The following is a 13,439-nucleotide window of genomic DNA, read 5'->3' as shown; positions in this document are numbered from 1 at the left end:
CGAAACAGTCAACTGATGCCACCGCTAGGTAGCGCCTGCTCTCGCTGGAAGCCTGGTGCTGATAGCTCTTAACTAACAAAATAGGATGTGTGAAGTTATGCTAAAAATTGTTCGCATCCACATCTAATACAAGGCTGTAACCTGACACGATAAAATTGCAGAAAAGACCTCATATTACAGTCGAGTCCACTTATAACAATATTCAAGTGCCACAAAATTTCCATTGTTATAATCGATAATTGTTATAAAGAGTTTGCAAGAAAAAAAAAGCATAACAACTGCAGAGAGGGGTCACGGACGGCAAGTGGCATGCGAGCTCCGCCGAGACATCGTTTTGTTGGCCCCGAAAGGGGTCTTGTAAAAAATACGAGAAGGTTGCCGCGGCCGCCCCTTAGCTTCAAAAATCCCAAAGTAACGCTGGGTGAAGAGAGAGAGAGAGAGACGAAACTTTTATTTAAAAGCAGAGGAGATGGAGCATGCAGGCCCCTGGGGTGAAAACGCCGCAAGCATCTCGCCACGTACATCTCACTGGCTTGCACAAGAAAACTCCATGTCCGTTAACCTTGCTTGCCTCACGCGAAGCGTGTCGACATCCTTCTCCATGGCATTTAGGTACACCACGTAGTGCAGCGGAAGGTCCCTCGCGAAAACAAAGCCCCAGAGGGACTGAATCAACTGCAGGGCCTCTTGTGAGAACAACGTTGAGGCAGCCTGCCCTACCACGTCATCGTCGCTGTCGTCGTCAGGCGCCTTGTTGAACGCGTTTGAGCCCACTGTTAAGCGAGGACTTTTCTTTGTCGAACTTCTCAGAGGAGCGAATGATCATCGACACCGTCGGTTGCGATGGTGCGTACTCCTTCGCGATACTGCACTGTCGTCTCCAAATCGATAGCCATGCCGCGCGCTTTCTTTTCACCGGCAACGTTGTCCGATAATCAGCGGATGGATCAGCCATCTTACGTTTCGGCGGTGATTCAAACGAGACTAAGAAACCGCATGGCCAGGAACGACTTCAACACAATCAACTTGCACAAACAAGCAAATCCGTTTGCAGAACTGCGCAAAATGAGGGGCGAGCGGGTGAGTGAGCACAGTGGATCAGCGCTGTCAGCGCGTTGGCGAAGTCCATTTGTGTTTCGGAGGGTGGCGCAGCGCAGAGCTATGGGCGCAGTCCATTTGTGTTCTGAGGGGTGGAAGGGCAGCGGGAGAAAGGTGCACGGGCTTACAATGCGGAGAAGGTCAGAAAACGGGTTCTATTGTATGAGTGTGCGGCGGGGAGGGTGCAGCAGCTGGAATTTCTCTTTTTTTTTTCTTTTCAAGAATTTCGCATTCAACTACCTTTTGGCACGAGAACTCAGGAGCGAGACTTCATTGTTATAACCGATTATGTGGCAAGGGGGCATTGTAGTAAGCAGGTTATTTTACCATAGAAAACATACAAAAGTGGACGGTACAACAGGTTTTCATTGTTGTAACCGATATATTGTTAAAACCCGTATCGTTATAAGTGGACTCGACTGTATATGCGAGTTATTACGGTATTTCTATCTTATTTATAGTTAGTCATATTTCTCTTCTATTGGTGCTCTCTGGCAGCTATAATTAGTAACACATGGTTGTTGGGAGAATAACTGACTTTATATTTCTCGGGCTATGCCAAGAAGAATGTATGAGGGGAATACTGCATGTAATAAGCAAATGTAGGATAGAAACAGCAAAAAGCAGATTACAGTGGAAACCACCCATTGTAGGATTCAGGAAAACAAAGTGCAAAGCAGCAGTGTGCGCTAACTGAAAATAGCTTATGTATACAGTAAAACTTCAGTGATAAATATTTTTTTTTACATGCAGGAAAAATATATATTATCGAGGAAAATGTATGACCCTAACTGCTTGATTTTGAAAAATTAAACTGCAGGACCAAACACAAAGAAATTATTGACACTTTCACTTCATAAAAATATAGGTTAGCATTTCCTTGCTCAAGGTATGAACAGCATGTTTTTTTAGTTCCTACAGAATCCATTTCACACTTGCATTGTCCTCATTGTAGGAGAGATTTAGCAACACATGCGGTGTGTTGATGTTGAAATGACCATTGCACTGTGCAGAAGCCACAAAGCTTCTCTTCAGGTTGTGTATGCAGCAACGGCCTTCTCACTATTAGCTCGCTATCATAAGAGCGATAACATGCTTATGGCGTAACAAGCTATCTGTAAGGTATCTTGAAATGTGTGCGAAATTGCAGTTGTACACAGGTATATGCATCATATTATTTTATATATGGTCTGAGCCTGTGGACATGCGACATAAGCTACCAGGGTGGTTTTAGTAAGTGCAGTGATCATGAAGCATTTAAAAGCACAAAACAGTGGCCAAAATATGTCATGAGATTATGGTGGAGACGAAAAGACCCCGTCTCATATAGTACAGATCGAGCACTACAATATCAAAGAAAAGAGGCTTTACAATTTTAATTTGCCATTGAAAATAACGTAAAAGTAACTGAGGTGCCATCTAGCGGAGAAACTCTATTACTTTCTGTGTAGTACCGCGCGTGACTGCATGTCAGTGAAATATAGTTGATTTCCCTAAGTGCACACTTCTTTTTTCCCCTTCGAGTACTTGTCAAATTTATTGTATTTTTCACTCTCTACACTGCGTCCTTAAGTAAAAACCACCCCTCCTTCCACACCGCGAAAGACATGCATTCAGGTTTTGCCACTAGATGGCGCCACAGTGTTTGGAATTCTGTGAATGAAGCTGATAGGGATAGTGCCCACAAAAACATTCGTCAATGAGGCGTGCATTATTGTGCCGCAACAGCCCTGAGCGTGAAACTGAAAAGGACGTTACTCTAAGCAAAAAAAATGTCTAATTACTGTCTGGCGAGTGAAATTTATATTCGTTTCTGGTACGTCTTTTTTGCCGACTGCCAATCGTCATTGCGGTCGTTGCTCATGGTTTGCAGCATCGGACTACATAAAAACGGGTGCATGCACTGATAGGAAAAGTCTCGGTAAAAAGTTTCTACAGTGTTTCTGCCAAAACTGCTATGGAATAGAACATTTTAGACATCAATCTTTCCACTGCGCCAAAAAAAATTTCAAACCTAAATTCTAGCATTCTGTCCCTTCAGCGAAGGCAACACTGATTGCATAGACACCCTCGTTACTTTTGTCTTTGCTTTTTCTGAATATGCTGCGAATTTAATTATGTGCTGAGGGCAGCGCACATCCACATAGAGCTCTACTGTTGCTCTATAGTGGCTGTGAATGCATTTGTAGCTCATTTGTAAGTCATATTTTTGAGAGTGTGTTAGTGGTTTGAATCATATCTGTCTTCAGGGATGACAGGCTTGTCATCCTCCCTTCGTCTAGAAAAGTTTCATTGACGTTCCACTGTATGTGAAATATCTCTGAAAAGAGACCAGAGTCTTTTTTACCCTTGACCCCTGCCCTTGGCGTTTTGTCACAGTTTCTTCTTCTCTCTCTCCTCTCGCGCACATAGAGAGCCAGCAGAGCCTCTCGCTGGATGCTGGCCTCCGGGCGATGCTGGGACACCTGAAGTGCACAGGGTCAACAGTGTGGGAATACGCGCAGGAGAACGAGTGGCTCTTCTGCCGCGGAGGCTTGTTCTACGCACAGATGCAGCGCGACGTGGGCCTTGTCGATGGCAAGCACTGCCACCTGCCACTCATCCCCGACAAGGTGGGAGGCCTCTTCTCGAATTGAGCAAAAAGGTTAATCAGTAGCTGGGTGAATCACGGTACTGCCTTTGAGGCAATCTCTGAGGGACTGTGAAAACTGTTAATCAGGAGTGCTGCCTAAAAGGAAGTGTGGGCATCCAGAGTGTGTCGAAATACCTCTTGGATGCAAAAAAAGTGAATTAATCTTTAGGAGTAATATGTTCGCATATTGCTCTTTTCTCGCATTTTGCCCATTCAGAGTGCCAATTTCCCAAGTAGCAGAAACGATCGGCCCAATATTGGTATTCTATTAGCAATATGCTGGCCTTATGTAGGGCCAGACTTGCCAACACAGTCCAACATTAGGCCAATGGGTTTTGTTTTCTGGGGGACTCTGACTGCGTAGATATTTTTTCAGGTTTGAAACACATCTCCATGTGCCGCTAAAGTTGGGCTTTTTCACTGGTCTTTCATTGCAGGTGTTCACATATAATGCCGCGCACGACCGCCTCGAGCTTTGCTTTGAGCCACACGGCCACTTCGCCATTGGGCCTGACGTGGAGGCCAAGATAGCCACCGGCCAGGTCGGCAGCACCGGCCACCACCATCACCCCAGCCCAACATCACCGTTTGCTGCCGCCACTGTGGTTGCTGCACCGGCTGTCGACTCACCGGCGTCTGAGGCATCCGTGTCAAACACCGCGGACGTCTCGGCATCAGATGCCAAGAGCGGCTCGGCAAGCGGGGCCAAAGCTAGCCGGACAGCCTTGCGCAAGGGGCCCGGCTTCACGGTGCTGGCCCCACCGTCACCAGAGACGAAGCCAGAGACCAAGCCGCAGATTAGGCCAGCAGGGTTGGTTCACGACCAGAGTGAGGAGCAACGAGCTCTTGAGCAGCTCCGAACGGTTGTCTCGATGCTCGAGGATCACAACAGGGTGAGTGCGACTGCACTGATCTGTGCCTGTGTGTTGGTTGGTGTGAATCAAAACAACAGGGGTCATTTGGCACCACAGTTGTTCACAGATAAAGTAAAACCTCGTTTATATGTATTAAAAAAAAAAAAAAGAATGCGAGTAAAAATGTATTAGCCAGGAAAGCGTCCGGTCCAAACTGCCTCTTTTTCAAGAATATAACGGCTGAATGAGGTACAAAGGCATTTAGAATTGAGAGTTTCACTGCATATAAGTGTACATAAGCATTTATAGACATAAGTATACACAGCTTCTTTTTTTTCTCTCGCAGAATTCAGTCTTTATTTGAGTTTTCTTAAGCGCGGAAGAGGTTCAGTAACGAATCCGGTTCGTAGAAGGCAATGATGAGCCAAGATCGCTTACTTGGTTGCTTCCGAATGCTTCATCCCCTTACACCAGGGATATGTGGAGAAGCCATCGCGGTGGCTCACTGTCGCCGCTTCTTTGCTGAAGCTGCTTCCCCCAGACCCAGCCCGCTTGTATGCAATCGAATTGTTGTGTTGAACCTCGATATAACGAAGTAGTACGTTTCGGGGAAAAACTTTGTTGCATCGAGGTTTTTGTCTTTCAGTGCCGCTAATGAAATTGTGCATTCAAACAACATTCGCTATTCTATTTATTCCGCTCACGTGCGTTCGTGACGATATTACAACCGATTTTAGAAGTAACGACAAGCAAATAGAGCGGCAATAGTAGGTCAGTCAAGCTTCGTTGCCTCGAAATCGCAAATCTCAAAATATTGCTTCAGTTGAAATTTTCTGTAGGGCCGAGCTGCTCCCCGCGGTGCCGTGCATTTTGTTACCCATTACCTTACAGTATTTTCTCAGCGAATTGCGGGCATCTTTAAATCTTGACTGAGAGATAGAGACAAATGCCGTCATTGAAAAATTAAAGCGAGCTTCGCGTGTTGTTGCAAGACATGTCACGAAGCGTGCGGTATCACCGAAAACGAAACCGAGCGGCGCGGAAATTCATTAATGGCGTCAAGCAACACTGCGATCCATCACGTGCTCTCGTGGGGGCTGATGGGAATGACACGTGCAAGTAGGAGGCCCCGCAAAATAGCGCAGGTGGTTTGGCTGGCGTTGTGCAGCGCATGCGGTGCGGGGCGTGATTTACTGACTGTCAACTGTAACTTCACAGGACAGGGCGTAGCGGAGGGCTCCGAAAATTACGACCACATGGGGTTTAACCTGCGTTACGTCACGCAATACACGGGCGCCTTGCATTTCGCCTCCATCGAAACGCGGCCGTTTGTCTGGATCAGCTGTACAGCGCCGTAGAGCCACCGCGACCGGGCAAGATTGACGCGAGTTCAAAAACCAAGAATCTTTATTGTCAAATCTTTGCAAAAGGCAACTGGCTTCATGACTGCATCAAATCACTTCATGAAGTCAGTTATTTTTGCCTGACGTTTGCTCATGAGCGCCAGCGTAGGTGGTGGCTACCGCTAGGTGGCTACTGCTAGCAATGCTTATTCGTGCTCTTGCGTGCCGGCATGCCTCCGCAAAATGTCTATGGCATTGAGCACTTCTGTTGCTGTAGGCGCCTGTGTTGCCTCCTCAGTGCCTTGGTCGATGTCATCACCGTCTTCTACAATGTTTTTTCTTGAATGCTTTCGATTATTGCGGTGTCGTCCAGTTCTTCTGTTGTGACAGCATTTTCATCACTGGTGATGAAGTCTGTAAGGCTTACGTCCTCGGGAACACCGCTTTCGTCGCTCAGCTGCTGCCACGCATCAGCGAAATCTGACTGTGCAGGCGTCTCTCCTTCGCTCGCTTCATCGTTGTCTGCCGCATCCAAAGAGTCGCACACAGCTTTTATGCCAGCCTTTCTAAAGCAGTTTACTATAGTTTCCTTGCTCGTAGACTGCCAGGACGCAGATAGCATTTCAATGCCCATAAACACGTCAATCTTGGTGTCCCGTTTAAAGCGCATGTTGAGCAAAATTTTCTTGATCATGCGCTTCTTGTAAGCACACTTTACGCTGTTCATTACACCTTGATCCAATGGCTGGATTAGAGATGTGCAACTTGCGGGAAAAAATTCCAAGTCGACATTTGATCATTTGATCATTTGATCACGTTTGATCATTTTAACTTTAAGATCAAGAGAAAGCACTTTCCTCTTCCGGGGCGCACCACTCATTGTTGCACAAAAGAGCACCACGATCAGAGAAGGAAATGACTGCCGCAGCGTGCCTTCCCATGCCAATGACGAGACGCTCTAGGCTTGGATTGGATTGGATTGACAAGGTTGCTCAAGACGTGGTAACGTCAGAGGGGGCACTGTTTACACGTCTGTGCGCCCGGGGCGCCGCAGTGGGGAAACATTCTCCTCTACAAACACGTTTTTACAAAATAAAATTTGAATTTACTTTACATAGTGGCGGAGTTTTTCCAAAATAGTTTTTCTTTGCTCGCGAAAACTTCGTTGCATCGAAACTCCAGTGCGAAACCACTTCGTTAAATCGAGGGAAAAAACACATGCATTTCAATGGAAGCAAGAAACTGAAACAAAAAAAGTTTGTTGCATCGCGAACTTCGTTCTATCGAGGTTCGTTATATCGAGGTTCAACTGTAGTTATCAAATGGTTCACCCCTATGCCTCTATGAAGAATGCGTAGATGTTCGCGAAGACAAACTCGGGCCGGAGACACCGACATCGTCCTCTTAAATTTGTCACCTGGGGGCCAGATGTTGAAATATAGCTGTATATTTAAAGTGAATACCACCCATTCAGGTCTTTAATTTTATCAGATGAGATGAAGGCTGCGAAGGCGACATCTGAACCGCAACATGAAAAACTGGCAGCTTAGCTCTTGAAGGAAGTGGCTACTAAAATGATGCAGTGTTCTAACCTAGTGGTCAGAGAAGCTGATCGGTTTGCTTTGGGCTGGTTTTGAAACCCACTGGTAGCGAAAGAAGTGTTTAATTTGTCGGTGTGTGCAAAGGTCAACGGTTAGATTGGCTTTACATCTGCACGACGCACCGGCTCTTTTTTCAGAGACACAGGCAGTCGAGCTATTGCACTAAAAGCTTACAGATGGCAGCAGTTGATGGACTATACTGGCGAATGTTCGAAGTAGGAATCTCAAGAATAGGAGTGCTCACCCAACGAAAAGTATTTTTTTTAGCGTGTGCTGAGTGACCGTGCCCTCAGATGGGAGAGGTGGGTACGGTTGCCCGTTGGCCTTGAACTGATAAACCCTGCAATTTTTAAATGGAGTCTGTTTGTTTCCCGAAGACTTCCAAAGGCTTCCGCACCAGAGTTGCCCCGTCAGAGACTGTCTTGCGATGACGAATATTATGGCAGGAGTACTGAGGAATTACTGCCTGAAATTTTATGTACGAATGGTATACACAATTACAAGTTAGGCACTTCGAGACATACTTGCAGCATTTACCGTATTTGCTCGCATAATGCTTGCACTTTTTTTCGCGAAAAATTGATGCCAAGTTGGGGTGTGCAATAATTATGCGGGGAAAATTTTCGAGCAAATGTTTTGGAGCGTTAAAAGCAAATTTAAGTAGATGTGGTTTGGGATATTTAGGCCAGCTACTGTAAATGTAATCAAAACATTACATTCAAGCAGAACTTACGCTTGTTATAAAAGTACAGGGTCGCCAAAAGCACTTTATTTGCCACACGCAGCCTCATCATCACTCCCCACATTTCACAATACAGTTCTACTCTTGATCAGACACTTGATCCGAGTTCGTGTCGACACTGCAATCGTCGTTTCCAGTAGCGTACTATGCAGAACTAAACGCTGAAATGCCTGCTGGCAGCACGGTTGCTATGCTGCAGCGCGTACTCCAAAGCTTTCAGCTTAAAAGCAGCTGTGTAACTTGCGTATCCCCTCCCATCGCGAGGCGGGATCAAGAACACGGTAGACGGTGAAATAAAGCAAGTACGGTCGACAACTGGTTTTGTGGACACGCACTTTTTCGGACACGCTTGATTGTTCGGAATTTTTTCCGGCCCCAGGACATACCTTATAAAGTCAATGTATTACATGGCTCAAAATTTCGGACACTCTAGGAAGGAATTCGATTTTTCGGACATTCTAAGCATCAGCCGGCCCAACTGCCACACATTTTGAGTGGTGTCGCCGCCATCTTGCTTGTTTCCTTTTTCCTTCGATAGCCTAGAAACCGGTGCCGGCCTTGCGTGCCGCTCCTCAGCTGAACTGACGCTGAATTGATGCTATATTATTTGCCCAGCAGCTTCCGCTTCCGGAATGATGTCGCTTATTTGCTGCCGGAGTGCTTTTTTATTTCAGCTTGATCGCCTGGACTGCCTGTTCCTGTGTGTGTTTGCCGTGTGTTTCACGTGTATTGCCGAGCATAGCGAGTATGCCTAGCCGTGGTCTTGCTGATGCGAGAACTACGTTCTGTCGCTACTGTGGCTCGCATTGAATTGAATTGGCTTTAGTTCTTAAAGAAGCCATTTCCAAATTTTGTAAGGAGCTTTTTGTTTTTGTTTTTTCGCGCGACGCGGTAGCGAGAAGTCACTCAATGGAGTCGGTGTTGTGATCCAGTGGTTGGTGGTGGTAGTGTACCTCGACAGTGGGAAAACCTACGCTGTCGATTTGCTTGGAGCACTTAGTTTGCTCGCCGATGCGTGGAAGTCGGTGGCACCCACAACGCTGCGCAATTGCTTTCACCACACGGGATTTCTGCTGAATGATGAGTATGCTGCCTTGGACGAGGAGGCGTCGTCGAGCAGCTGTCAGGCAGTGAGCAGCTCATTGACGACCTTCATACTGTCGAAATTCCATCGAGCGCCTCGTTTTCTGAGTTCACAGATGTGGACCACGAGTTGAAACTGTGCGCTGGGCTCACAAATGCAGAAATTATTCGCCAAGTGCTTGCGGAGTCTGAAAGTAACAATGACGATGACTCACCTGCAGCAGCGCAGCCGACGCAAGCTGAGCTGATGCAAGCAGTCTCAATCCTTTCATCAGCTTACGGCGACACTACGACTCCCGACGAAATTCAGGTGGACCTGTTAGCACGGAAGTGGAGCATTGTGCAGAAAAGCTTTCATGACTCTTTCCGGCCTGAAAGTCAATAATAGGCAATAAATTGAGCTTTATTTGGTGCACATTTGTTTTTTCGGACATTATCGCGGTCCGTTGAGAGTCCGAAAAATCGGCCGTCGACTGTAACACTGGCGGAACGAAGGAACAATGACAAGATGCGGAGCCACCTCGCAAAACGGCGACTACGAGCATCATGGAGGAAAAAAAGGAAAGTGCCATGATGATGGTAATGTCATAACCAGTGCCATTATGATGATAATGATCTACCTGAGCACGGTATCCCCGCCTGGTAGCGCGTGCACACAACAAGGCCAGCTAGGTTCAGTAGCGCTGCAAAGATGGCGCTTTTTACTGCTAGCAGACAACTCTCGCAGTGGTAATATTGATGGCCCAAGGAAAAAAAATTCTAATTTTTGACGCTTAATGTTGGGGGTGTGAGCATTATGCGAGTAAATACGGTAGTTGAAAGAAAAACAACTTTGAGCCGGCTACTAATAGAAAAGACCCCTTCCACGGCGTAGCCGAAGATGTATGGCATCTGACCAACCATAGCCAAGAATGCTGGACTGGATTCCCGCACTGGGTTAAAAAGCCTTGAGGTTGGTCCCACCCACCTCGAAATCACAAACATCAGTGGGATTAGTTACTAGGTGGTGAAACACCCGCTTTCAATATTGCCCGTGCTCAACATGCCGCCACGCCGCTAGCCTTGTCAGGGTGGTGTCCATGCACGCTGATGCAAAGCCACACTCGGGACCTTCAGGGAATCCTGCCAGTCGTGATGTGGCTACTCGCCCGAAAGGCCTCCAATGCCTCTCTGCTATTTTACTGCCCTCACTCGTATGCTGTGCGATGTCAGTGATTGTTAAAGAACCCCAGGTGGTCGAAATTTCCCCAGTTCTCCACTACGCTGTCTCCCATAGCCTGAGTCGCTTTGAAGCATTAAACAGCGAAAACCAAACCAAAACTTAACTTCAGCTGGTTTCAAGTCTTCGTTTCCTGCTACAAGCGAATTGCGACTGCGCATTTCCCAAGTGGCCACTTGTATTCGTAAGCTGTCGCGATGCCTTATCTTACAAAAACCTCTGAATGTGGCATCCTTGTGCAAAATAGTATAGAGTTCATTTTATATCAGCACTGCATTCGTTAACCTAATACTAGCATGCAAATGTGCCTATTTTACAAGCTCGTGATTTCAACAATAACGCTTGTCCACTCAAAAATGGCTGTCACTTGTGCCAGTGACTGGTATAAGGCACGTGCAAACCCATGGTTCCTACCGCTCGAGCCCGAAGGTAGCCATGAAAATCTGCAACGTTGTTTGGTATGGGACTGCTTAGCTTAGCCTCCTGTGAGGACCGCCTCATCCTTGAGTTCAGGCTCTTGCCTACAAGGTAGAAGCCACCCATTAAAATGCACTGATGCAGAACTATAAATCACATAGCCATTATGAAATGCACAGATACAGAACAATAAATCACATAGTCATTAGTGAGGAAAGCACGAGGGGAAAAAACTTTCCTCACTCATATCATCTACATTAGCACTAATATGTAATTGCCATGAATATATTTTTTTAGCAAGAGCACTGCTCTCGTGCAGGGAAGACAGCCTTCAGACCACCACCTGGTCGAAGGCCTGCTGCTGCTCTCGCCTTGCTTGCTGCGCTGGGAATGGTGCTGGAGAAATCACCTGTATCAAATTTTAATTCCAGGTTATAGAGTGCAGTGGTAGAAGAATTGCCTTGCCCCTTTTTTTTGATAGGCTGGTTTCGAAGCACCGTGCACAGGGACTTTGGTTTAAAGTGGGTCAGGCACAGCGACATGTAGGGAACAGTCAGAATGCCAGCAGGCAACACATTACAGCAGAAAGTGCAGCACTAGTATGGATGCATCATACCACCATACTTGCAGTTTACAGTTCAGATTAACCTATACCCACTTTATGCTTATAGGTTACAGATTACCGTATAAACCGTATTATAGGTCGAACCCCTTACCGTGAAGTGAAAAACAATTCGCTGTGGTTTAGCTCTGGTTAAACCGGGTTGAATAGAAGCTTTACAAAAGTTAGTGCCATCTAGTGAAAAAGACAGAAACTGTGCGCGGCGGCCATGCTTTGTTCAATCTACCTGCACCTTCCATCGAGTACGGTTTCAACGTGCGCCTTCGTGGAACCCATGCTTGCACTGCAAGGTGTATTGGAATGATCACAAGCGATTGTTTAATTTTTTAACATCACAGCAGTCGCTGCTAGGACCAAGCTCTATTATGAATGATGCCAGCATGTTGCTGCGTACCCTTCTGCAGCAAGCGCATCGTCGTAGACGTGCACGGAAACAAGGTATACGCGTGTATGCGACCGCTTGTTTGCAGTCCTAATCGGCTTTACAAGAGTCACTTGCATCATGTAAAACATTACTGCACGTCCCTCTGATTGGAAGCTAGCTCACAGAATGTGCTATCACCTAAAACTGCAAGGTTGTTTTGCGTGTTATGGAGCCTTGTTAACTTGAAGGATAAGGTTATGCTTCGATGGAGAACACGAGAGAAGGAGCAATGCATGTATAACGAACGCTATGGTTTAAATACCTTCTTTGAAACCGTTTGTACATAGGTTGCATTTACCATTGTGTATTTGATTTAAGACAAGGGCATAATTGCCGAAACTACTTTTCACAGTCGTACGAAATGTGGTGCTTGGTGCAGACATCAATACGTCTGTCTAGTGCGCCCGAGGTGCGTGTTTCACGCTGCAAAAGCAGCTGCCAAACTTGTGGCATCTGGTAAAGCAGCAATAGATGACTTCCCACTAGTGTGTTGTAATATGCTCATGTCCAGCCCGTTTCGAAATATGTTATCGCTTGATAATGTATGTGTAGTCTGGTCCGCGTCCAGAGCGCGCAGCTCAGGTTTGCATTCGGTGCCTTCACACCTGCCAGCGCGGCCGATAAAATAACGAAGCGTGCGCTTCACTTGTGTGTTTTGTCGAGTCACCCGATGGTTTGCTGAATGACAGCCACCTGAAATTCAGTTGATTTTGTAAATATGCCGATTTCTTGTTTATTCCTTCTGTCAGATAGCAGACATTTGAAGCCTTAACCTCATATGAAACCGCTGTCATGGAAAGCTCGGAGGAAGAGGAACTCGGATGAAACGAAAAGAAATTTGAAAAGTCAACTCTCATTACTGTGAAGTGTCTGTGCTTGGTGCAACTGGCTGTGTTCATAAAGTCAGATTTATATTATATAATAGTGTTATAAAAAAATTAGGGGGACACTTAAGCTCCGCCGTTAAGGGTATGACGCGATAGCGTCTCTCTCACACGCACACACATGCACAATGTTTTCTTTCATCACGCTTTAAATTTTTAGCTTTTATTTATCTCATATTCCTATCATTTGTTTCTTTATTTTATTTAATGTTTTATATTTTTATACACCAATACTCAGGGTCAGCAACAATCACCTTTCTATTCTGAGCAATTTGACACCTTTGAACACATCCTTCAATTATTCCAATTAATCAATTACACATTCTAACTTTTCTTCATTGGCATCACCAAGCACTGGTTTTTCATTGAGCATTTTGACACCTTTAAACCCTCAATTTCCCCTTTTTTCTTTTTTGTTTCTTTATTTCATCAATTGATCAATTAATTACAAATATTTTATTAACTCACCATTGCCTATCGCACACCATTAATCTTCACTCACTGGAAGCAGAAATTACCA

At 45.9% G+C, this 13,439-nt stretch overlaps 1 protein-coding gene across 1 annotated transcript in view; it reads left to right on the top strand.

Moving 5' to 3' along the window:
* LOC146181122 (deubiquitinating protein VCPIP1-like) overlaps positions 1-13,439 on the top strand; it is a 77,713-nt gene that overhangs the window by 61,049 nt on the left and 3,225 nt on the right. Inside the window, exons 14-15 of the mRNA XM_084576259.1 lie at positions 3,511-3,710; positions 4,168-4,623. Of these exons, the coding sequence (XP_084432385.1) occupies positions 3,511-3,710; positions 4,168-4,623 (656 nt within the window). The remainder of the gene's footprint in view (positions 1-3,510; positions 3,711-4,167; positions 4,624-13,439) is intronic.

The sequence above is a fragment of the Amblyomma maculatum genome, chromosome 8 (assembly GCF_055883805.1).
Source record: "Amblyomma maculatum isolate TAMU_Amacu chromosome 8, ASM5588380v1, whole genome shotgun sequence".
Taxonomy (NCBI): Eukaryota; Metazoa; Arthropoda; class Arachnida; order Ixodida; family Ixodidae; genus Amblyomma; species Amblyomma maculatum.
The sequence above is the reverse complement of the archived record's forward strand: the minus strand, read 5'-3'. Positions and strand labels throughout refer to the sequence as shown.